Source organism: Miniopterus natalensis, chromosome 9 (assembly GCF_054644295.1).
Source record: "Miniopterus natalensis isolate mMinNat1 chromosome 9, mMinNat1.hap1, whole genome shotgun sequence".
Taxonomy (NCBI): Eukaryota; Metazoa; Chordata; class Mammalia; order Chiroptera; family Miniopteridae; genus Miniopterus; species Miniopterus natalensis.
In genome coordinates, this window is record NC_142089.1 from 58929793 (window position 1) to 58956046 (window position 26254).

The 26254-nt window shown below is 33.9% G+C and overlaps 1 protein-coding gene across 2 annotated transcripts in view; it reads left to right on the forward strand.

Annotated features, from left to right (window-relative positions):
* MTF2 (metal response element binding transcription factor 2) overlaps positions 1 to 25416 on the forward strand; it is a 50432-nt gene extending 25016 nt beyond the window's left edge. The window contains exons 2-15 of one of the 2 annotated variants that reach the window (XM_016197182.2): positions 1504 to 1702; positions 1815 to 1896; positions 4861 to 4956; positions 5193 to 5293; positions 5673 to 5821; positions 7928 to 8023; positions 8902 to 8970; positions 10318 to 10441; positions 15811 to 15878; positions 17383 to 17553; positions 21256 to 21361; positions 21486 to 21538; positions 21653 to 21757; positions 23833 to 25416. In XM_016197182.2, coding sequence (XP_016052668.1) covers positions 1504 to 1702; positions 1815 to 1896; positions 4861 to 4956; positions 5193 to 5293; positions 5673 to 5821; positions 7928 to 8023; positions 8902 to 8970; positions 10318 to 10441; positions 15811 to 15878; positions 17383 to 17553; positions 21256 to 21361; positions 21486 to 21538; positions 21653 to 21757; positions 23833 to 24190 — 1777 coding nt within the window. In that variant the 3' untranslated portion in view covers positions 24191 to 25416. The remainder of the gene's footprint in view (positions 1 to 1503; positions 1703 to 1814; positions 1897 to 4860; positions 4957 to 5192; positions 5294 to 5672; positions 5822 to 7927; positions 8024 to 8901; positions 8971 to 10317; positions 10442 to 15810; positions 15879 to 17382; positions 17554 to 21255; positions 21362 to 21485; positions 21539 to 21652; positions 21758 to 23832) is intronic. The other variant, XM_016197183.2, reaches the window with a different exon arrangement.
* The last annotated feature ends 838 nt before the right edge of the window (positions 25417 to 26254 follow it).

Here is a 26254-nt window from a genome sequence, read left to right on the forward strand (position 1 = left end):
TCTACTTGGAGTTTGTTGAACTTCTTGGATGTGTAGATTAATGTTTTTCAGCAAATTTGGGGTATTTGGGGAGATAACATGTCTTTAAATGCATATCTTTCTAACTGAAACTTTTTACCCTTTAAATACTAACTACCCATGCCTCCCTCCTTTCAGCCCCTGGCAACCACCATTCTACTCTCTGTCTCTATGAATTCTACTACTTGTTATATCATATAAATGGAATTACACAATATTTGTCCTTTTTGTATGGCTTATTTTGGTTTGCATAATGTCTTCAAGGTTTATCCATGTTTTACCTTATGACAGAATTTCCCACAATTTGTGTATTCTTAGGTATTGAAATTAGGTATTCCTAATCCCTAGGTATTAAAACTTTTTTCCTCACTTCTTTTATTTTTACTTAACTTTTATGCTGCCTATTTTTGAATTATTATCTATCTATATTGTTGTCTGTTTAATTAGTAAAAAAAATAATCTAATTTGGGAAGTGAAACAAAACAAACTGCTTTGTTACCTTTAAGAAAGTTGATGGTGGGCCCAGCTGGTGTGGCTCATCGGTTGAGCATGGATCTATGATCCAGGAGATTGAGGTTGATTCTTGGTCAGGACGTAAGCCTGGGTTGCAGGCTTGACCCCTTTCCCCAGCAGGGGGCGTACAGGAGGCAGCCGATCTATGACTGAGTCATTGTTGATGTTTCTGTCTCTCTCTCCTCCCTTTCTCTCTCTGAAATAAAAAATATATATATTAAAAAAAAAAAGTTGATGGTGGTATGCTATGCTGTTTATGGAATAACTAATACATAAGTTGTATTTTAGAATATGTAATTTGGGGATTTTTTTGTTTAAAAAAAGTAAATGATCTTATAATATACTTCTCATTTGATTATGATTTTGTGAAATTGATGATTCCCAATTTTTATTTTAAATTTTCTGTGTGCATATTTGAGGGAGTGTGATACATTCCTGTCAGTAAACAAGGATCAATCTGTAGTGATTCCATGTAGGGAGGTCATGACTACTCTTCCAATGAGTTGAATATACCCAGCTACCCCAAAGTCACTGGTTAGTGTGTTTTAACTACATGTGGCATAAGCATTTTTGTTCTTTATAAAGTGCTTGTGAAATTGTGCTCTGTAACTTTTTTTATTTTTGCTCTAAACCCAGTTATGAAATTCAGATCATCTTTTGTTCATAACCATGGCCTGCCCACTTCAACTTAGAGCTGTTATTTTGATGATAGCTGCCTTATTATCTTGGGGTGGTTGCTGAATTCTGGCCTTACCTTGTATAGGCACTGAATGTATGTTGAGAACTGCTATCATTTTGTTTTAAATTTCTTTGTTTCTGGAAAGTATTTGTGACTTTGAGGTACTTGTTATATATGACCTCAATTTAAGGTTTTTAATAAATAAAAAATTTTAATATATGATATCATTGGTATAAAATAAGCTCTGTAAGTAAGTTAATCTTATATATGGTTATCTTCTATTTTCTAAACAGAGACTCTACAGGGGCAGGTAATTCACTGGTCCACAAGCGGTCTCCTTTACGTCGAAACCAAAAGACCCCAACATCCTTGACCAAGCTGTCTTTACAGGATGGACATAAAGTCAAAAAGCCAGCATGTAAATTTGAAGAGGGTCAGGATGTCCTAGCTAGATGGTCAGATGGCTTGTTTTATCTTGGAACTATCAAAAAGGCAAGTTACCTTAATATATCTTTTGCAGTTTTTGCAGTAAATGTTTAATAATTTTGAATTTAAATTTGTTTTTAATTTTTTTTAAAATCACAAATATTCCTCTGTATTTCAGATAAACATATTGAAACAGAGCTGCTTCATCATATTTGAAGACAGTTCTAAATCCTGGGTTCTCTGGAAGGACATTCAAACAGGCAGGTGCTACTGTTTCTCTTGAACATGATTTATGCTGGCATATGGGAACGATGTTCCAACCAACTAAGCCACACCAGCCATGGCTAAAGCTACACTTTGGGTTTTCCCTTTTACCAGGTTAATAGGCCTGCACTAAGACCTGTGTTTTATATTTCTTGTTGTAGGAAGGAAATGTAAATTCTCTTTCCCTAAAGTGTTGATACCTTTCTAAAGTATTTAGTGATTGGTTTTTGTATTTGAATCCCAAGTGCAACTTGATGATAGGTTACTTTGTGTTGTTTCATGTTTTGAATCTAGAATTGATGGGTCAGTGAGAAAAGTGATAGGAGGAGGATAGGATGTCTTCAGTAGTAGTGATATTGAGCAGATCTCATTGCCTGTATACAGAATTTCCCTTTTTTAGTTTGGAAAATGTGAGTCTGTCATGGTAGGACTGAAATACTACTTCTGCTGTAGGACAGAAATATACTTTGTTCCCTTATATTAGCTATGTGTCCCTTTCAACTTTTCTACCTTTTCAAGGTTCCTGTGAGTTAAATATAGGTTTCTCTGTCTTTTGTCTCCTTCCTTCCTTCCCTCCCTTCCTTTCTTCCTTCTGTCCTTCATAGGAATAGAAAGTTGTCATGAAAGTGAGGGTCCTGTCCAACATTTGCCCCACCTACTATGTCAGTTTAGTAGTCTACGGTGGTTCTTTCCTCACTAGCTGCTTTTACTCTCCTTAGAATTACCAAGGATTACTCCTTGGCCATTAACTCTTTGTAACACCCAGAAAGTAGCACACATGTAACTTGGAGTTGCTATAGAATGAGCAAGTGAACCTGAAAACTGCATTATGATGTATTTCAGTGTGGAGAGTAGCTTTAGTAGTTTTCTTCCTATAAGAAACCTGCTAATGATAGGTACTATCAAAATAACTTAATTAATTAACATAATCTCACTAATGTAATTAGATTCTTTTGAAAAGTGTACATAAATAAGGAAAAATATATAGTCATGTTGGTAGTCAAAGAAATGTGCATTACAACAGGGAGATAACATGTTAAAACCATTAAGTGAATTTAAAGGGATTTTTAATCTTAATACCTAATATTATTATGGCTTCTGTGAAAATGATACACTGCTGATGACTGCTGTGAATGTCTATTTTGGGTATTACTTTAAACAGCTGTATTAAATGCATAAAAATGTTTTATACTCTTTAATTTATACTACAGACTCATTTCAGCAGTTTATTCAAAATAGATAATTCAAAAGTAAAAAAGCTAGATGAAAAATATTTACTGTAGCTTTATTTTAACAATAACAAAAAATTTGGTATATTGAAGATGAAATGGCTTGAACTTTATAGTCAGTGGATTTAGAGTGAGGGAAACTATAGAAGGCAACTAAGTTACACAGAACTTTCTTGTTAACTTGATGGTATAAATGATGTACTTTGGATTTCACAAATAAAGGCAATTCCCTGCTTCCTCATAATTGTTTCCTGAGGTGAACACTACCTTCCCCCACACCAGCCCACATAGTTGCACTGGGAGTCAGATCAGGCACCTACCCCAATCTGGGACTGACGGTCCTTTTCTAGGGAATTGCAGATTTGGACAGAGAGGTCGCAAGCTCAGTCATTCTGGTTGCTATCCTGACTCTAGCCATAAAGCCATAAACTCAGAGGCTTTGGGAGGAAGTTTAGCCAACTGTGCAAGGAAGTAAACAAACCCTGGGAAAGCAGGAGGCTAGAGAGGACAAGAGATGAAAATAAAGAAAAATGCAAACAAATGAACTAACAAGAAATTTGATAACCTGTATGTGTAAGAATAGAGGCATAATAAAGTAAATTTGGTTCTTTCCATTGGATAGAATATTATAGTTATTTGAAGTTATAATTTTGAAAACTGTGGTGTGAAAATTGCTTTTGATAGAAGAAATATTATATAGTATTAATGAAAGGAAGCATCCTACAGTGGAGGGAGTATGGACTCTGGCATAGCTAGGTTTGAATCCTAGCCTTGATACTTTCTGACTGAGGGTCCTTGGGTTAGTTACTTTATCTTTCTGAGCCTCAATTCTCTTAAAATAGGATATTTAGTAGTTGAAGAATTAAACAAAATAGTAAATGTCAAAAGCCTAACAATGCTTGGCTCATAGCACAAAATTGAAATTTTTTATCATTGCTATGTGAATAAAGCATGTGTATTAATATTTTCACTGTATATTTAAACCAATGAGAAGAGAATATTGGAATAATTGTGTTTTATAAAATCATATTCTAAATTTTATAGAATAAATTGTTTTTAGAATAAAAGTGTTTTAGAATAAAAATGTTTAAGGAAGAAATAATTTACCTATTTAGGTAAAAAGTATAATTAATGACTGTGGAACCCCCAGATACTGTTTCAGTGGAATTTTGTTAGGGTACTTTATTGGGCACCAACCATATTTCCAGATTTCAGAAGCTAGAGATTAAATAATTGGTGTTCAGCCTCTTTCTTAAGTTAGTAAATAAAAAGAAATATTCCAGATCCAGAGAAAAAGGAGTCATTGATATACCTTCCTTACCCCTTTTCTTTAGTTTCATGATGTTAGGCAGTGTAGGGTGAGTGAACACATGTGCATGGATAGATGTAAGTTCTGGAGAGTAGTTCTAGTGTTGACAAAACAACTCCCCAGGAGAATGGGAACATTAGAAATGAATGATAAGGGATCCTGCCTGAGAGCAGTTTAAATTATGGCCTTTGCCAAAAAGCAGGGTAAATCATGAATATAGACCATCAATTAAAGGTGGAAGAACACAGGGAGCAGAGAGATAGCATTTTGTACATAGTACTTTGACTTAAAAAGAAATCATTATGATCTAGTGAATAGACATTGCCAATATGAGCTTACTCATTGAGTCAAGTAGTTTTGTTATATGGAACACTTGTTTATTATTTTCAGTAAATAATAATTTATTATTTTAAATATTTTAGGAGCCACTGGAAGTGGGGAAATGGTCTGTACAATATGTCAGGAAGAGTATTCAGAAGCTCCCAATGAAATGGTTATATGTGATAAATGTGGCCAAGGTAAACATTGATTTCTTTTAATCTTGTGGAAAAGTTTTGTTATATATGTAATGCCACTGTTGAAGATTGATGATTAAAAATACTTTACATTGGTAATTTGAAGCTGTTATCATAAATTTATTCATAAGTTGTAATTATTATTAATGTAGGAAAAGAGAATACTAAAATGCCTTGAAATTGTATTGCAGTATTTATTAATAAAATAGAATTTGCTTTATGCTTTTTTTGATATTAAGGGTATCATCAGTTGTGTCACACACCTCATATTGATTCCAGTGTGATTGATTCAGATGAAAAATGGCTCTGTCGACAGTGTGTTTTTGCAACAACAACAAAGGTATCTTTTAAGTGTTTTGGGCTAAAGCCCTAAATGGAACTTGTAAGGCACTTTCAACGTAGTGATTGTGTACGTTGAAAATTTATTGGAATGAAATGAGCAATCGATGCTGGGTAGAAAGAGGTGCTGCTTGTTGTTTGACTAATGATGCTTAAGTGACTTGCAACTATTTTTGCACTTATTTTCTGATAGTGGTCTTGGAATTGGGGCAATAATTTGAAAGAAAAGATAAAAAATAACTATTATTAGTCAGTTAGTGATATGGTAAGAAATTTAGAGTGGAAATTTCTTCAGAAGTTTCAGAGCATTTTTAAGTTATAGAATTGTATTTAAAATTGTATCCTTCACTCTTTTAAATGATCTTTTCCCTCTAATATAGAGGGGTGGTGCGCTTAAGAAAGGACCAAATGCCAAAGCATTGCAAGTCATGAAGCAGACATTACCCTATAGTGTGGCAGACCTTGAATGGGATGCAGGTCATAAAACCAATGTCCAGCAGTGTTATTGCTATTGTGGAGGCCCTGGAGAGTAAGTAAATATAGTTTTTCAGTACCCTTTAAGTAATTTTTATTTTCTTGTTGACTTTATTTTTGTTATTGATTTTGGTTTTGGAGTGATAGTGAATTGTAAATTCATGGAAGTGTCAATAAAGAAAATTGGGGGAGGGGATTAGAGGCTATAATTTCATTCATTTTTTTGTTAAATATTTGCTAAATAAATGAATCATTTCTAACTAAGAATGTTTAGAAATTTACCTTTAACTTCTGATCAGTGGTCCTAGTTCTGCTCTTTGGAACTAAACAAATACATCTTATATTTCTGAGGTGGTAATTCTTAAAATATTTCAGTCCAGCAATCATATTTCCTACTCCTATGACTTATATACCAATAATGTTCTCTTTTCCAGGCTAAAATCTCCATTGCCATAAAAAATTCTTTATGACATGACTTCCGAACTCGGCATTTCTTACTCGCTAGTTTTTAAAAGTTACTCTTGAAATACAGTGTTATTGTTAGAAAATTCACTGTTTCCAGGAACAGTCTGACTGAATATAATGGGGCATTAGAGTTCTGGACATTATGCTTCTGTAGTTGCAAAGAGAGATTGGTCATCCTGTCATATTCTTTCGGATCATTTTGGGTTTGTAGGTGGTCAAATACAAACCTTTAGTGTTTTTTAAATATGTATAAGCTGATATTAAGCCAAGTTGTGCATCATGTACTACATTTAAAAAAAATTAGTAAGTAACATTACATTTAACTATTTAAATTGTAATTATTGGCTTCTTGCGTCTTATGAGACTGCTTCTCTTAAGACAGTCCTGTCTAGGAGAATGCTGGGACATACAGGTATTTGGTGATGAAAACATGAATAAATGAATATATAAATGAATGAAATTTTGGTTCTTTATTCTGCCTTTTCTCTGATCTTAGGGAGCTTTTATGATTTAATATTTTTATAATACTTCTCAGTTTTTGGTCACCTGCATATTTAAGAAACTGTCTAGTTTCTAAAAATAATTTATAAAAGAGATACAATGAACAGGTCTAGAGATTGATTTTTCTCCTTTACTCACATATACCTAGCATTTAGTTTAAAGCATTATTCAAAATAGGTCATTCATTTTTCTTTACCATGACTACATGAACTAATAGCTCTAACTTCAGCAACTAGCAGAGTACCTGGAGCATAGTATTCATTAGTCTCTGATGAATGAATGACCTTGCTTAGTATCAGTCTTCTTGCCCTTATGTATGTGTGGTTTAAAATTTATGTGGGGCTCACTTGTTGAGCAAAAGAATTATTGGAAGAAAACACATTATTTGGGTTGCAAATAAGGATATCAGTATATCCAAACCATGTAGTAACTGAAAAGAGAGGATGGATCCTCAGTTGAAGATTCAGTTTTAGCATCTTCAGCTGTCTGAAACAGAACAGAATTTTTTGCAAAGCCTTTACCACCTAGTAGAGTCTTAGGTTAGGTTTATAATTATGTTAATCAAATATATTAAATTACTGTATAGTCATGTGCCACTTAATGACGGAAATACTTTCTGAATGTGTCATTAGACAATTAATCGTTGTGTGAACATCAGAGTGTACTTACACAAACCTAGATGGTATACACTTAAGTTATATGGTATGTCACTGTCGTATATGTGTTTTGTTGTTTACCGAAATGTCGTTATGCCATCTATAACTGTACTTGTTTCCATTTTAATGGACAAGAATAATAGAAACACAGTGAAAATATAAAGCTCCTTATGCCCATTTGGTATATGGGGCAATCAGCTGTACACATCAGTGACCTCTGGGACTTACCTTCTCCTAGAGTGTAGAGTCAATGTGAAAAAAAAAAATCCCATGATTGTGTTTTAACATAGATCCTTTACTAGTGTAGGAACCAGGCACTTGTTGACTAGAAATAGATGTATCTTTCTAGAGCTTATAAATTCTCATGAATGAGAGATGAAAGGGTTAATATTAATGGCGTTTTTGAGAAAGAAAAAATTTAAGACTTCAGCGTAGTAGAAATGTGGTACTCTAAGTAGAACTGTATTCTGTACAATGCCACTTTAAAAAAAATACCTCATCAAAAGGTAGTAATTTTAATCTCAACTTTTTTCTTATAGCTGGTATTTAAAGATGCTACAGTGCTGCAAATGTAAGCAGTGGTTTCATGAGGCTTGTGTGCAATGCCTTCAAAAACCAATGTTATTTGGAGACAGGTGAGAAGGGCATTTGAACTTTACTGTTTGATTTTTTTTTTTTATTTTTAGCTTTTTTATTGTGGTTATATTTGCAGTTTTGGATTTCTAGAAGTAGTTTTAATAGTGATTTGTAAAGGGGTCACCTTAGAGGGAAACTATTGAGTAATATACTTACATATAATTTAAAATTACACATAATTTTTGTGCTTTTGGGTATTACTTCAGAAGGCTTTTAAGTATTTCATTAGTGATTACATTGCCCGTGTTGCCCCACAGCATTGCCACTGGTGTCTTCCTTTAAAGAACCTCAAAGGGCTCCTATGACAGAACATTGGAAAAGGACAGAGAACCTTGATACGTGCAGTTTCCACCTTAGATCCAAAGAATTTCTAAAAGCAGACTTAAGGTGCTTCCTGGATTAGGGAATGTGGAATAGCAAAGAGACCTCTAGGAAGAAAAAGAGCACTAAATTTGGCGTCAGAAAGCCTGGTTTTACATCTTGGCTTATGCCATTAACTATCTTTCTGAATTTAGGAAGTTCAGCTTGTGTCTCTGGACTTATTTTACCAGATTGTTTTAAGCATTAAATGTAACAATGTAGATCGAGTAGCCACCACAGTTCCTGATACACACAAGCCTTTAGTAAACTATGTCTGTATATGAATCTGTGTGTGAACTCTGAAGGTTTCTAATGGTTAAAAAAAGAATGTCTACTCTTTCACTATTATTACTGGAAAAGAAATTCTTTAAATCACAGAGTGTCATAATGCAAATTATATTTTGCTCTATCAATCCTTATGTCAATTGTAGGATATGCACTTGCTGAATATTAGCTTTCATTGTTAGTTTATGTATACCCTCGATTATTCAGCATATAACTTTCCCTTTTTCCTTAGGTTTTATACATTTATTTGCTCTGTCTGCAGTTCTGGACCTGAATACCTCAAACGTCTACCATTACAGTGGTAAGTGAGGACATTTCTTTTAAGGAACAAAAGATAGCCATATTCTTAAACCTACAAGATGAAACTTTATATATACATTTACTTAGCTTAAATAAAAATTTGCTCTTCTTTATATCTGGCTTTATTGCTTTTCTGTTATTTATCCTTAAACTTTATGTCATCTTCATAGAGGATTATCTTTTTTTCTTGCTAAAATAAGGCCATTCAATTTCTTATGACATAAAATGTAAGTTTTAAAAACATCTTTTAGATCTTCTGATCTCTTATTCATGTTTCTAATACTTTTGGGCCTTCAGAATAGCATACAGTAGAAGAGAGAAAGTTCTTATTACAAATAGGCCAATTTCTGCTTCAGAGTAATAACTCTTGGGCATGGGAAGTATAATGAATTTGGGAGATTTAATAATAAAATATTTATACAGTAGTTCCCCCTTATCTGTGGGGAAAACACCCAAGACTCCAAGTGGATGCCTGAAACCTTGGATATAATTGAACTCTGTATTATATTATGGTTTTTCCTATACATACATAAATACACTTCATAGCTTATAGCTTTTCTTTGGAAGATTGCCACCATTACTACTACTGAGCTTTGTGCTCATTATTTAGTAAAATAAGGTTTACTTGAGCACAAGCACTGAGATACTGTCACAGTCCATCTGATAACCAAGATGGTACTAAGTGACTAATGGGCCGGTAGTGTATACAGCCGGATCTGCTGGACAAAAGGATGATTCACATTCCAGGAGGGACAGAGTAGGATGGCACAAGATTTCATTTTGCTACTCAGAACAATACACAGTTTGAAACTTAGAAGTTGTTTATTTCTGGAATTTTCCATTTAACATTTTTGAACTGCAGTTGACTGCAGGTAACTTAAAACATTGAAAGCAAAACATGCTTAGGGGGACTACTGTATTAATTACTTAAAATTTTTTATTAAATGTTTTACATATTTTAGAAAAAAATAACACTTGTAATTCAGGTAAAGTCTATTAAAGTATGATCTATGCTATAGCTTGTATAGTAATGAAAACAATTTTTTAGTGTAAGATGTGGATTTTTTTTTAAAGTCAGATTCTTTTTAAAGGCATTTTAAGAAATTATTCAAATATCTTTTAGTTTATAATCACTTTAAGATAAGTAAGTGTTTAGTTAATGCTTTCCAATTCTTTTCACTGTAATGATTTATTACACTGTGAATATGACTCAGGATATTGACCCTTTGTTCACCTAAGTATTTCACACTGGATTTTTTAAAATTGCTGGTGTTATAAAAAATTGTGTAATTTCTTAACAATAACCAAAAACATTTTTTTTGTATATTTGGATTACTTTGGATTCCAGGGTAGATATAGCACACTTATGCCTTTACAACCTAAGTGTTATTCACAAGAAGAAATACTTTGATTCTGAACTTGAGCTTATGACATACATTAATGAAAACTGGGATAGATTGCACCCTGGAGAGGTAAGTTGTTTTAGAGCTAACTTCATTAGCTACTTGATGTCTTTTTCTGTTTTTATTAAAAGCAACTAAGACATATGTATAAGCCACACATCTAAAGTAGAATTTTATTTTTAGTTCAGGGAGAAATAACCCCACTAAGCATATCAAGACCAGCCCTGTCTTCCTGCTGTCTGTTGCTTGTTGACTGGGGAAAAAATGGAGGAGGCGGAAGTAAACTACTTTAATCTTCCATTTTCTGAAATGAGAGTCATTGGAGTTTAAGATAGAAGGGAGAGAGAAATCCTTATTATTGGACACCTTATGGATAGTTCCTCCTACTTTTAAGTTTTCTTTCAACTTCGAGATGTAACTAACGCTCTTCTTTTCAAATCTCTTGTTGGTACTTGCTTATAAATCTTTGACTTCCGGGAACAGTGGGACCCACTAACAGTGTTAAAAGAATGAATTAGAGAGTGAAGCCACCTGAGTTGGAGATTTTCTTCCTCATTCAGACATCTCATTCTGCTTTTCATTTGCAAAATATAACAACTCATACTGATTTACAAATAATCTTTTTTAAAAGCAATATAAAAGTTAATGTACATTCATTGAAGATTTTGAAACCATAGAATAATGCAAAGAAGGAAGTAACTAGAATAACTGTAATAGTTACCTGGTTTTTAGCATTTATTTAGAATTATTGAACTATAGATATTAATTACTCTTAGGTTAAATAAAAATTGTTTTATAATATATGGAATTAGGTGAATGAATTTTAGTCACATTACATTTTGAGGTAAAAATTGTGTAAACTGATTTGAAATTTAGGAAGAATTTCTGTATTTTAAGCCTTTAGACATTTGGCAGTTTATAAGGTTCATATCAAATAGGATATTAATGGTTTTGTTGTTTTGGGAGTTTTATGGGGCATCATGGAAAGCATAGTGCACATTTATTTAAAAGTTAGTTGGAGGTAGATTAGTGGCATAAAATAAAACACTTGCAGAATACTTAGATTTTAAAACCAAGGATATTGTTAAAATCAATTGAACTAAGATGTTTTGATTCTTAGACATTGAAATATAATAGTTTTATTAAGTTTTTTGTTAAATCCTTTTTCTGAAGTTTAAGAGAAAATGAGTGACTTGCAAATTTGATAAATTTTAATAAACTGATTAGTATAAAAGAAAAAAGTAAATGTAAGGCCCTAGTAACTGTAGTGTGTTTTTTTAATTTTGGTTAATCCTCACCCAAAGTTGTTTTTTTTTCATCCATTTTTAGAGTGGGTGGGAGGTAGGGAGAGTGGGGGAGGAAGAGAGAAACTTTGATGTGTCTCTGTCACATCGATTGGTTGCCTCATGCACGTGCCCTGACTGGGGCTGGGGATCGAACCTGCAACCCAGATACTGCCCTTGACTGGAAATGGAACCCAGGACCCTTCAGTCCAAGGGCTGACGCTCTAACCACTGAGCAAAACCAGCCAGGGCAAAAAGTTGAGATTTTTTTTATGGCATTTTGTTTAGGTATATATAATGGGCACCTAGTCACAGGAAGGTACTTACTCATATTTATCATTGCCAAACTGAATTATAACTTACATTTACCTATGACAACTCTGGCTAAAGTCAAATGCTATTCCTACGTTCTTTGAGAAGCCTGATAAATAAATACTTACATTTCTGGTTACTTGGAGCAATCTTATATTAAGTCAGTGGTGTGTGTTTAGTGTATTGTGCTTCTTTAATAATTGGTATAAAGGAAAACCATGACCTTTTTTTAAAAATTTGATTTTAGAGAGGAGGAGGGAGAGAGAGAAACATTGATTGGCTGCCTCTGTCATGGGCCCCGACCAGGGATTGAACCCGCAACCTAGGTGTGTGCCCTGACCAGGAATAGAACCCTCTACCTCTTGGTGCACAGGATGATGCTCCAACCAACTGAGCCACACTCGCCAGGGCCCATGACCTCTTTTAATAACAAAAAGAAGTTTTGAAATCATTAAATTTATTTTGGAGAGTATATCCTTCATTGTAAAAAGCAAATTTAACATTTATGTATCATATCTATTTTTTCAGTCGATTATTTTCAGAATTGCTATGAAGAGAAGCTGAAACTTTTAGAACATGTAATTTGATACCATGTGTTCTTATGTAAATTTTTTTTTTTTTTTTTTTTACATCTTTGAGAGTTAACGATTTCATAGATTGAGTATAGCAGTTTGAGAAACTGTTTTGAAATACTTTCTTTGGGTTAGTAAAAGTTTGCAATACAACATTTAAGACCCCAAATAAAAGTTGCGTAAGGTTTTTATTTAGAATGATATATAATGGTTGTAACAGATTTCTTTTGGGAGTTAAAATGAAATATTAATACTTTCTGGAATCTGCCTGTTATCATTTGTCTTTGATTCCTAATGTGTTTTGAAATCCTAGTTCTGGAAGACAACCCACTTTTCTCTTAACTGTGGTCTTAACAGTGTATTGGGTGCTATCTCACTTTTGAGGGATGTGAGGGAAAAGCATAGGGAAAACTCAAATGAAATACTATGGCAGAAATGCTCTTTGGCTAGTGGAAAATGTAGTTAATAGAAGTGGTATAATAAGAAATATAGTTAACAAAAATATGTGGGGCCTTGAGTGTTATATATTAGCATGCAGTGTATGAGCTGTTTTTCGTGCTTAAGCCTATGTGGCAGGGATTGAATATGAGTAATTGAATGGTGTATTTTATTGAAGGGGAAAGAGTTGTAACTATACATAATAGCATTTGTCTCTACAGAAATATACAACCCTGAAAGTAAAAGCACAGTATGAGATTGGTGTCTTCTAATACAGATTATTTGATTTACACTACAATATTTGTACTTTTAGTTTTCACAATACAGAATGGGATCCCTTGACCACATTATGTGACTTGAAATACAGTCCTATGCAGAATAGTCCAGGAGTGCTGAAGGAACTTAGAGTTAAAATTTCTGAGAGCTATAGAGAATTAATATTTAAAGAAAGATGAGAGTTCATTGTGATTTTCAAAAAATAGAAAGGAGTGGACTTGAGAAATTAGAAAGTCAGTTTTGTTGTTGGTTGTCAGGCAAATTGTAGAGCAGATTTTTCAAAATATATGGCTTGTGAAGATTTAAGAACAGTAAGAAAATAACACTGATTTATTAGAATAAATCATGTTAAATACCCTATATTCTTTTTTGTTATGGTTAGCAAAACTGGTATAGGCATGGTGTAGCTATAATACAACTCAATTTCATATAAGATACTGAAATTTGAACTGGTTAAAGTAAAAATTAAATGGATTTGTAACTAACTCAGTGATACTAGTAAAAGAGTCAAAGGCTTGGCAATATATATTTTAATTTTATTTATTGATTCGAGAGAGAGAGAGAGAGAAAGGGAGGGAGGAAGAGAGAGAGATACAGAGAGCAACAGAGAGAGAAAGACAGAGAGAAACTTCCATTTGTTGTTCCACTTAGTTGTGCATTCATTGGTTGCTTCCTGTATGTACCCTTACTGGAGATCGAACTTGCAACCTTGGCGTATGGGGACGACGCTCTAACCAACTGAGCAACCTGGCCAGGGCCTTGGCTTGGAAATATTCTTGAGGGAGCGTCTAGTGGAGCTACAGGGTCTGTCTTTGTCTCTACTCTCAATATGACAGAATCAAGAGAAAAAATCATTTTGAACACTGAGCTGCAAATAAAATCAGATTAACAAGTTATAAAGTTCTGCTTTTAGGTTTAAATATACAAACAGTACAGGAGAAGCAGGTATGATAGGGGATACTTGATAGAAGTTCATCTGATCAGATTTTAGAGTTGGGATGGAGATGGGGGTGGAGATGAGGAAGAGGGTAGAATTAGTTAGCCAAAGCTTAATATGAAATAATCATGTGATGTTGCTGCTAAAAACTTTAACCTAATCTTATACTTAGACATGATAGCTGCTGTCAAATATTTGAAGAACTATCTTGTAAAAGAGGGAATAGAAGAGTTCCAGGAAGGAAAGTTTCGTGCACCTATGGAATGGGCTCGCTCAGTAGGTGCCTCATCAGCTTTCATCAATGGTAATAGTAAGGTTGAATGACTATCAGTACTATAAAAGGGATTGCAGTATATTGATAGAAGCTTGAGTTACATGGACATCTAAGGGTCTCTTTCAAGCTTTAAAGTCTGATTCTGTTATTTTTACTTTAATAGAAATTCTCTATCATTGGAAACTTCACAGATTACAATAGGAGAAAGTGATAGTGATGTGGAAGAATGAGCACAAAACTGCTTCTCCCCCCCGCCCCCCCCCCCTTTTTAGCACCCAACACATTGGCACAGAAGTGGCTCTCAGTGAATGGTGAATGAATGGACTCATTGTCACTTGGGTTCAGGTTCTGGCTCTCTCGCTAACCAGCCACATGAATTTGAGTAGTTCATTTAATCTTTATGTCTGTTAAATAATAAAGAGTTGGAGTAGGTGACTTTATAAGACTCTTTTTCCTCCAGCCTTCTATTTGGCAAATTTGTTTGCTCTTCTTCTTGAAGCAGTTCTGAAATTTGGGAGTTTTAACTGGCAAATAACACAATTTGCAGAATTTTGAAAGTCAGCTGTGGTGTTTTGGAAGTTTTTTGTGTTTGTTTTTTTACGTTTTTGTGGCTTTAATTGAGGATGGCCCTTTTATGATTTAGAATTTTTTTGCTATTGTTCCCCAGTTTTTAATCTTTGAAGATGAGACAGAAATGACTGTAGGAAGCCCTTTTGAAACAAAATAGAATATTTTCTAGAATTTAATGTTTATATTTTATAATGGTTTGTGATGATAAAAAATTACTGAGTCAGTTGGGGTTTTAGGGCTGACTGAAGTCTATAATTGTTATAAAAATAAAATCCTTAAATTTCAGTTTTTAAAATTATAGAAATTATTGGTTTGTACTAATATTAGAAATATTGGGAAGTAAAGTGGTATGTTTCTTATTACTTTTTATACTCCCTGTTCATATCTAATTAATATCTATTAGAAGCTTTTATGGTTGATATTAAAGTAATTCAAATGTATTATTTTCCCAGGTTATAAAATTAAAATAAATTTAGTGATAACTAATGTAACCCCATTTTGTAGTGTTACACAGTTTATAGTTCTTTTAGACATATTTGATCTACAGTTACTAGTAAAATAATTAGTGCAGGATTTATATTCTCCTTTTTATAGGTAAGAAAACGTTGAGAGGTTAGATCACAGAGCTAGTCAGTGAGGACCTGGAATTAGAACTTAGGTCTTCTGGCTATCAGTTACTACCCTTTTCTTCTGCATTACATTGCCTCTGTCTAGCACCTGCATATTACTAACTGATGAAATTACACTACATTAAATTGTTTCTTGATACTTCACAGCTGGCAGACACACCAAAATCTGAAAGATATGAGCATGTTCTGGAGGCATTAAATGATTACAAGACCATGTAAGTTTATTTATTTTATGTATCCCTATGAGGGAGACATTTGTTAAGTATAAGGAATAATGGCATTGTTTAAGAATTGTGGGATTTGTGTATAGAACTGGTACATGTAGTTTAAAAATTTCTGATGTCCTATTCTCTTTCAGTTAGATTAGAGCATTGATTCTCAAGAGAAGAGCAATCCTATGGGAATGGGGGGTGGGAGGCAGCATATCAGTATCAGGGGAATTTGGCCTGATCATTTGAAAAAGTACAGTCTGTAATGACTTGTTTTTATAATGCAGTCTACCTAAAGTAAAATAAAATCTTGTTAGCTGGTGGGAATTTGCAAAAGGTAGGGGAATATATTGTAGAGAATATGGGTTTTAAAATGAGATCTTTTATAGTTTTAAGATTAGTATTGCCATCAAAAAAGTAGTATTGGTCTCTAAGTTTTTGATAATTAAGTGATATTATTTGATATTTTCTTATCTAGATCTTTCCTTTCTTTTTAAAAGACCCCAGCATATCTATATTTCTTTAAAGTATTTTCAAAATACAATAGAAATAATTTTTTAAATGTATATGCTGGCTCCAGCTATTGAGTTACATTATAAAACAGTAACAAGTTGCTGTTTTTATACTTGGCAGCATTTCCTCATTTAAAGAAAATGTTATAGTTACTGATAGCTAGATCTTTAGGCCAACTCAAAAAGCCAGAAAGTACCTGAGCAGTTAAGTGTGTTGGTAAAAATACTTTATGGGACAGTGAGTTCTGTAATCCAGTTTAGGGTGCCAGAAATACATGTGTTCCTGTTATAGTAGAAATGGGGGCTTCCCTTTTTCAACCCTACATAAAAGTGCAAGAATTTGATAGTCCAAGCATTTGATAGTGGTTCTAGTGGTTAGGCAAGCAGAGCTAAGATAGATTGGAGTGTTTTGGAATAAGGACCCTGAAGGCTCTGGGAAAGGTTAAGGAGCATATTTTTCAGAGACCCAAGCCCACACTGAAATAATATTTCTTTGCTCCAGGTTATTTCCAATTTCAGATCTGACACACTAGATATTCCTTTTATTTTCTGGGCTTCTGGGATTGGTCTCCTACTTAACTACTTTCTGACCAGAGTTTCTCACAGATACACTCTCAAAAAGAATTCTTATTTTCCTACACCTTTTTTTGAGATATTTTGAACAGATAAACACTAAATATGGAAAAATATACTGGGACTAAAGAGACACCACTCTATACTTTTCTTTCCTTGAAAAAGTTAGATGCCATGTTTCAGAAAGAAAGGTAGGCATGTGCACATCTCTCTTCCTTCTAATGCTGTCCCTTTCTCCCTATTCATCCCTTATGTAGACTGGCTCTGGGGCAAGTAAGAATCAGGGAGAGCAAGGGGAAGAAGGGGTTTTGTAGTGTTGGGTGGACTTTCATGTATAAAGACTTTATATCTGAAAGTTGAGTTAGGGTCTGCCATGTATATGTGTTCAGCTTTTAAATTTTTAGTTAATTTTTTTAAAAATTTAGGTTTATGTCTGGGAAAGAAATAAAGAAGAAGAAGCATTTGTTTGGGTTGCGAATTCGTGTTCCTCCTGTGCCACCAAATGTGGCTTTCAAAGCAGAGAAAGAACCTGAAGGAACATCCCATGAATTTAAAATTAAAGGCAGAAAGGCATCCAAACCTATATCTGATTCAAGGTAAAAGTTGATCTGTGGCTTAGTTTTTCTCTTTAGTTTATTTGTAACTAAAAATGTGTGTTATTTAGTAGTTTCATTAGTATATTTGAAAGTACAAGTGGTAGTTACCCTGATTTGTTTTACTGTTTATAATTTTTTGCTTAGACAAGGTCCAAAGAGTTGATGCTAGATGTTTATTCATTTATTTTAGATCTTAGGTTTTCTAGGAATAAGCCCTATTGATTTGGTTAGCAAACAGCTTAAGTGCTGGCCTGTTTATTTCTTTGTTTATTTCTCATTTATTCATCCATTCCTTTTATCAAGCACCTTACTATCTAAGTGCTGGGATATAATAACAAACAGGACGGACTTCCTTTCTGCCCTGGTGCGGTTTACATTATAGTGGGGAAGAAAGGCGGTAAACAAGTAAAATAATTACAGATCATGCTAGTGCTGTATAGGAAATAGCATACAGATTTAGACTGTACTGGGTTACTTAAGGAGGAGACTTAAGGAAGGCCTATTTAAGTTGAAACTTGAAGAATGAGAATAACCTAATAATTTGAAGAACAAAGGGAAGACTACTCCAGGTAGCAGAAATAACAAGTATGAGGCATGTTCTAGGAACTCCCAGAAGGATTTTGAGGTAAGAATGAGGGCTAGAGTTGCATCAAGTGTTGAAAAGGTTGAGTGGGGCATGATCATATAGAGTCTTACAGGTTTCATTAGGACTTAGGGTGGTTTTCTATGAATAATGGGGAACTACTTAAAGATGTAAGCAGATTGGATTATCCTTTAAAGGTACCTCTTTGGATGCTGTTTGGAGAATGGTTAGGTATGGAGGTAAGAATAGAAGCAAGAGAAAATTAAATTCAGACTCTTGAAGTTGTCTAGGTAAGAGATAGATGATGGCTGCTTGTGCAACGATAGATGGTAATAGTCAAATGGAGAGAAAATAGATTTGGGATATCCCTTGGGAGAATTTATTGGCTTTGCTAATGAATTAAATTTATGAAAGAAAGGGAGAAATGAAGTTAAACAATGCTCAGATTTCTGGCTTGAGCAACGGGTGGGTGGTGGTGTCTGTTTCTAAGATTTGAAAGAACAGAATTTGGCAAGGTGAATGAAGCATTCTTCTCTTTCATACTCATTGAGTTTGAGATTCTTACGAGGGATATCTAAGTGATGATGATGTTAGATATAGGCAACACATTAGATATAGGCAACTGGGTGTGTAAGTCAGTAGCGGTTAGGGCACATGACATAAATTTGGAAGCCATAGAATGAATGCAATTACCTAGGGAGCAAGAAGAGATGAGAATGAGGCCCAGAACAATGCCCTGATACCATTTAGAGATTTGGAAGAGGTGAAATAAATGAAGGAGACTAAAAAAGAATGATCAGTGAAATAGGAAACCAGAAAAGTTTACTGTCACAAAAACCAAAGAAGGATAGTTTTTCAAGAACGATGGATGTATTAAAACAGTATTGAATGCTACTAAGAGGTGGATTAAGATGAGAGGAAAATGTTTATTGGATAAGAGAGCGTTCTGTTATTAGTGACTTTGACAAAAAAATTTTTTTTGAGAGGTAAAGATAGAAATCACATTGAAGTGGGTTGAAATGTGATTGAATCTGGCACTGCCTAATTTACATTTCAACTGGGCTTTTTCTACAAATAAGGGACATAGGGAGATTGAATAATAAAGGAAAAGGAAATAATCTTTAAGAATTCTGAATGAGAAGGGAAAAGGTGGAGACGGTATGTGTCCTTAACTCTTAGAAGTAGTTTTACTGTGAAGGGAAGTAGACAAATGGAATGGAAGCCGAAGAGGGAAAGGAGTCATCAAGTGATGGGTTTTTAATAGATGGAAGATAATTGGAACCTGTTTTTGTGTGCTAGTAGGAATGATCCCATGGAGAGGAAGAGATTGGTATAGGAGATAGGAGAGGTAATTGAAGATACTGTAAAGTCTTTGAGAAGCCAAAAGGGAAGGGATTTTAGAGCCTAAATGTGGGAATAGCCTTTGATAGGAGAACTTATCACCTTTCTGTTGAAATGGGGTGAAAAAGGAGAAGACAGGTACAGATGCTGGTTTTATTGTAGATTTGCCATTTGGAACATGACTAAAGTTATTGCTGGATAGTGTCTGTTTTCTCAGTGAAATAATGACACCGTGATGACTGAAAGGGAAGTTAAAGGAGCAAATAAAAGGTAGTCATTTTGGAGAGTAAGAAAATGTAATTACAGAGGGTTGACAGTGCTTCATATCCATTTGAGTTTGTAGTAAAGTAGATACTACTTCAAGGTGGTTTTTTGAAGGAAAGAATATTCTTATCAATTACAAATTTTATTATTGGAAAAGGCTTGCACAAACTTTCTCATTCCAATCATGATTTTGATAGGACACTCCGTCTGTGGTAGCTATCAGGTTTTTATTTGATGCCACCAGGTAATGGTTCAATGTTCTTTAAAGGCATTCTTAGTTCCTTCTGGGCCCTATGTATGAAGTCATCCTTTCAATCTAAGAGTACTTTCCTGAGTTAGGGGTTGGTTCTTTATAAATGTTATGTTGATCATCTTTCAAAAAAGAAAATGTATGCCCTGTCCATCTTATCTTTGAGGCTTTTGATTATAGTTCTAGTTATGGTTTGTTCCTCTAGCTCCCCTTCTTATACTTCTTGTACTTACTTCCACCTTTATTCTCCAGCCTTAATTTGGTGTTCAGAAGGGGTAGTCTTTCCTACTTTTCTCCATTCACCTCTTTCCAGACTATTATGTAGTATCGTTCATTTTTTGGTGTTATTTTTAATTGAATTTTCATGGATAACATTCTTATAGCACTTAACCCATTTTATTAGCTTGCTTGTATACACAGTTGTCATCTATAACTATATTGTGAATCCCTTAGCACAGGGAACATCCTGGTCTTCCTGTTACCTGATATCCCCTTTATATGATAGACAGTGTGGAATAAGTGAAATTCATGTTTTGTATATTGATAGTTGCCCTTTTCTTCTTCTTTCGTACTAATTAGAGGTGTCCTTGACTGTTGCTTTTTTCCTTGCTATTGCTTGATGTTTGCCTACTGTCTCAAAAGTGGTTTTCTAGATCTTTCTTATTTTGCCCTTTGAATGACTCATTCTCTTTCTGATTATCATCATTCGGGAGTGAAAAAATATATATATATAATTTAGCTATATATGTCTAAAGGCAACCTCCACTTAGTATATTTTAACATAGATACTTCCTGGCTCTATGGGGTTAACTACTGAATTCCTAATTACTTTTAGTAGTAAATCCTTGAAACATCCCCCAGGTACCCACCTAGTAATAACCTAACCAAAATAATGGAACTTTTAGGAGTTCTGAACTCTTCCATTTGAAATAGTTGTCTGTTTTTTCATGATTTTTAAACATTTTAGGTGGTATATATTTTTTACAAGTGTATTAAAAATAACTTTTTTCTTAAACCTTTCATATGTGAATATCTCTTGTCAAGAAATATTTATTTAAATTAGAATGTATTATTTATGCACTTGACCAAACTTGTAGATGCAACCTACATTTAATTTTGTTTTTATATTACCGTTAATATAAAAATAAAATAAGTACAACCTAATTATTACATAAGTAGAGATACGAGAGTGTATATTGTCCATTATTTTTTGTTGTTGTCCTCTTTATGCAGAGACTAAATGCATAATTGTTTTATTTTTCAGGGAAGTAAGCAATGGCATAGAGAAAAAAGGAAAGAAAAAATCTGTAGGTCGTCCACCTGGTCCATATACAAGAAAAATGATTCAGAAAACTGCTGAGCCATCTTTGGTAAGAAAATATGTTGGTATATGTTCTTGGAGAGGAAAGATGCTTGAAATTACTAAGAAACTAATATCTTTTCAGTTTATTTTAGAACCATGCTTTTTAAGTATATGTATTTTTTATTTTCCAGGATAAGGAATCAGTTTCAGAGAATCCTACCTTGGATTTACAGTGTCCTATAGGGTAAATAGAAAGTTATTTTCTCTGATCCTAGGAACTTACTTGGGGGGGGGGGGAATTAGTATTTCTATTGTTATGTAATATAGTCGTTTTACCATTTAAATTCTTTTGTCTCAGGAGAACTGAGGGAACTGCACATTCATCCAATACCTCAGATGTGGATTTCACGGGTGCTTCCAGTGCAAAAGAAACTACCTCGTCTAGCATTGCCAGGCATTATGGGTAGATATTTTATGTTCTTCTTCTTTGTTAATTTTCCTGTAGTCCCTTTTTCTTTGGGAACTGATGATTAATGACATTTTCTTCCAATTGAAGGTGATATAAGTATGTTTTTCATCTTTTCATAAGCAACCTGTATGTAGATTCTTTAGGTTGTTAATATTCATTTGAATAATTTTGATTTTCAGAGCACATTCAGATTTGTTAGAAAATTTGCTTTGTGCACAGAGAAAAGAGTTACACTGGTGTTTATAGGCTGTGCTCTTTTCTGTGAGACCTTTTTAAAACATTATTTTTTAAAATGTTTTTATTGACTTTTTTTTCTTTTTAAGGGAGAGAGAGGGAGGGAGATATACATTTATTGGCTTTCTCCTGGGAACCGAGCTTGCAACCCCTGCATGTGCCCTGACCAGGAATCCAACTGGGGGCCTCTGGGTGCACAGGACGACACTCAACCAATGGAGCCACACCAGCCAGGCAGGCCTTTTTATATACAAGAGGGCCTTTAATATAGAAGAGGGCCTTGCTTTAGGAAGACCTGATTTTTCTTTTTTTTTTTTTTTATAAGTTCCAGTGAGGAACATAAGGTCTTTTGTTACAAAAAGGATTTTTTTAAACTCAGGATTTTTATCAATAGCAGACTAATTTAATATTTTATTTAACCTAAACTTTTCAGAAGGACAACTTTTTCCTAAAGTATTATCAGTTATGAAAAATTTTGTTTTCTTGAGGTTAGTGTTTCGAGCTTCCAAGTTTGTTTAATTTTTGTTCACAATTTAAAAACTGCTCTTATAAATTATATAAAATTCTAAGTATTTAAAGGCTTAAAATGGAACATTTAAAAATAAATCATGAAGACTAGTACAGTGACCTATTTTTTTGGCCTTTTACTAAGCTTTGTGCTAAGCTTTTTACATATATTGTCTTAGTTAATTCTTAAAACAATCTTTTGCCCTAGTCTGTTTTGCTCAGTGATTAGGGTGTCTGCTTGCGGACTGAAGGGACCTCAGGTTTGATTCTGGCCAAGGGTACATACCTCCATTGCAGGCTCTATTCCAGCCCTGGTTGGGGCGTGTGCAGGAGGCAACCAATTTATGTGTCTTTCTCACATCAATGTTTCTCTTTCTCTCTCTCTCTCTCCCTTCCACTTTCTCTGAAAAGCAGTGGAAAAAATATCCTTGGGTGAGGATTAAAAAAACAACAACTAAAACAATCTTTTGAGTTGTAGGTACTATTATTTCTATTTTACAGATAAGGGAACTGAGACTTAGAGGGTTTTAAGTAATAAGCCCAAGCAAGATAGCATGTTTAGCAAGTATAATAGCTGGGATGTTAGCTCGTGTAGTGTGATTATGAAGTCTTTGAATTTAGCAGTTATGCTTTATTCTCCCTTTGTTATAAGGTCATAAAGTCATTGAAAATCTGAGCTGAAAACGACCTGGAAGATTATCTAGTTCAACCCCTTCACTTAATCTTTTCACTTAAGAGAACACAGAAGATAAGAGATTTTAATTGGCCAGTATCACAGAGCTATACCCAGGGTAGCCTAACTTCTAGTTTATGCTTATTCCAGTTCATTTCCTTACTTCAGTAGGCCTAGAACTGGTAATAAGACACCTTTTATTCTAGTTTTACCATCTGTTTAAGCACATGGAACAGTGTCTTTTACATAGGTAGGTGCTTATATATTTGCTGCATTGAATAAATGAAATGGGAATTTTTGTTTGTTTGTTTTTAAATGATAAAATTGTTGACAAAACCTGACTTAACGAATAGTTTCTCTTGGTAAGAATTTGACTTAGCCTGTAATTCAAAAATTTCCTTATTCTTTTAAGCTTAATGGAACATAGTTAAGGGAGAAAAGCTTTTCAAAGATCAGCCCCAAGAAGGTGATGGAATCTAAGGAAGGCGAGTGATAATCCATTTATATAGCATTTATTGTTTTGGTTTGGCTAATTTTTATGTCACCAGGGAATATGCTTCTATAACAGAGTGATAGAAAAAGAAATCAGAGAACATATTGGGCAGAGGATGCTTTATAAGCTTAGTAGACAATTATGGCCTTTTTTCTTCCATAGTTTATCTGACTCCAGAAAAAGAACTCGTACAGGAAGATCTTGGCCTGCTGCGATCCCACATTTACGGAGGAGAAGGGGTCGTCTTCCAAGAAGAGCCCTCCAGACTCAGAACTCAGAAATTGTAAAAGATGATGAAGGCAAAGAGGATTACCAATTTGATGAACTCAACACAGAGATTTTGAATAACTTAGCAGATCAGGAGTTACAACTCACTCATCTAAAAAACTCTATTACCAGTTATTTTGGTGCTGCAGGTAGAATAGCATGTGGTGAAAAATACCGAGTGTTGGCTCGCCGGGTGACACTTGATGGAAAGGTGCAGTATCTTGTGGAATGGGAAGGAGCAACTGCGTCCTGACTGTAGGACTGAACATTATGTTCACTGCACTCTCATTTTCTGTAGGTACAGTTCAAACCCCTAAAGGAGTCTGGCTTTTACTATCTTTCTTAAAAAATAAAAGTCAAAAAATTTCACAAAAGAAGATGATACTAGCCTTAACGTGTACCTGTCGATGTTATGGATATTGTCATAAAAAGATATCTTTTAAAAATCAGAACAGAAGACTTAATTTTTTAAATCTTAAGATTTGTAGAATGTTTCTAGGATAGGATATTAAAAATGATTCAAACCCATGCATGGTGTTAGATAATTTTTCTGATTATTCCATTGAGTCGGTTTTTGTGATTAGTGGTTATCAGAGCAAACAGATCCTGTAGTTAGATAGCACAAGTATTTGAAAAAATTGTCTGTTTTGTTACCAAAATGTTGGAAAAAATTTATTTCAGTATCTTTTAGATTTCATAAAGTGCAGTGTATATAATGCCTACTAAAAGACTGTAAAATATTGAAATTTTTCTTTCAAGCAAAGTGTAAAAAATATATTGAGCCTGTAAATTGCTCTGACTAGACTTCATTGTCGTCTTAATATATTCTTTGCATGTGCATATATATATATACACACATATGTGTATATATATGTGTGTGATTATGTGACCTATGCAATACAAATTATGGGAATGGGCAGCTTTGGAGTATATATCCCATAATTCTTTTTTCAGGAATAGTTGCAGTATTTACACAGCAGCATTTCTTCTCAGGCTTTTATTGGGTGCTGTTGCTTGCTATGTATGAAGAGAAATGTGTCAAACAAGATTAGTGTGTTCTGAAGAAGGGTGTGAACAACACTGTTCATGGGCTTTTAGAATGCTTTTCTCTTTCAGTCCTTGTAACTCAGCTGTTCAGTACCTAAAACAAATTCAAATAATATGAACATTATCTCCTACTAGAAGTAACATTTTCAAGTTTTCATGGCACATTATGATTGTAAATGTCTCTCAGTTTTAACAGTAAGTCTATAGGAGTCCTGTGAAGATTCCTGAAATGTCTGTAGTAACTGTTAGTCATGTTGAATAAGTGTAGTATGAACAAAGTATTTTATTGCACAGGGTTAACAAACAGTATGTTGCCTGCCACGGCTGCTGCTGTTTTATTACAACATTACCTCTTGTTTTTATAAAATGTACCAAGATTTAAATTGATAACTTTATTTTACATGTAAAAAAAAACAATTTCTTTTATCACCAGTGTTAGAGTTGTCTTCTGTTTATTTTTGTTTTGTTTTGTTTGTTTTCTTTTTTAGCCAAAGAGTAAACAGAAGAATATTCTTATTTTGGTGGCTATTCATTTTACTCTTAAAAGTGATTGGTGGATTTTAGCCTAAAAATTGGGAATTTGCTGCCAAAATGAAAAATATGTAAAGTGTAGTGATTACAGAGTGGTAAAAATGTGGGTTAGTACTTATTTATTCCATTGATTGATTATTTGACTGTTTATAAAGAAAGTTGCTTTATTTCTTTAAACATCTTCAAAAGATGACCTTTTCTTGTCATATAGCCAAAAGAAGCAGAGAACTTCGTTGTCCTGCATTTGGTTCCTGGTTGGCCAGGTATAAATGAGCTTTACAAAAGTGCGAATTAAAAACTGTCACTTCTGTTTACCTTCACCAAAACTTGATTTCCCCCTAGCTATTAATTTAAAGTTGCCTTTCCTGCAGCTGCAATATTTTGAATAACACACAGAGTTTGTGTTGATTTTGAATGTTTGTTTATATCTAGGGGTAATGGAAAATGTAAATCCCGTGTAACCTTACTCACTCCACCTGTATCATATTATTTCATTTCCCACAAAGTCCTTTAATTCTAACTGAACACCAGCAGTATTTTTAGAAATTTTTTGGCATACTTGGAAGATGATTTATTAAGCTGAACTGTCTTTAGACGTAATTATTGTGAATGTCTATTTTATTTTATCATGGTGGTTCACATGGCTCTGATGTTCAGTTTGTATTTTTGGAATTGCTTTACTTAGAATTAAAACAGACCAACATTAAATGTGTGTATTTTTTAAAGAGCTAATGAGTTT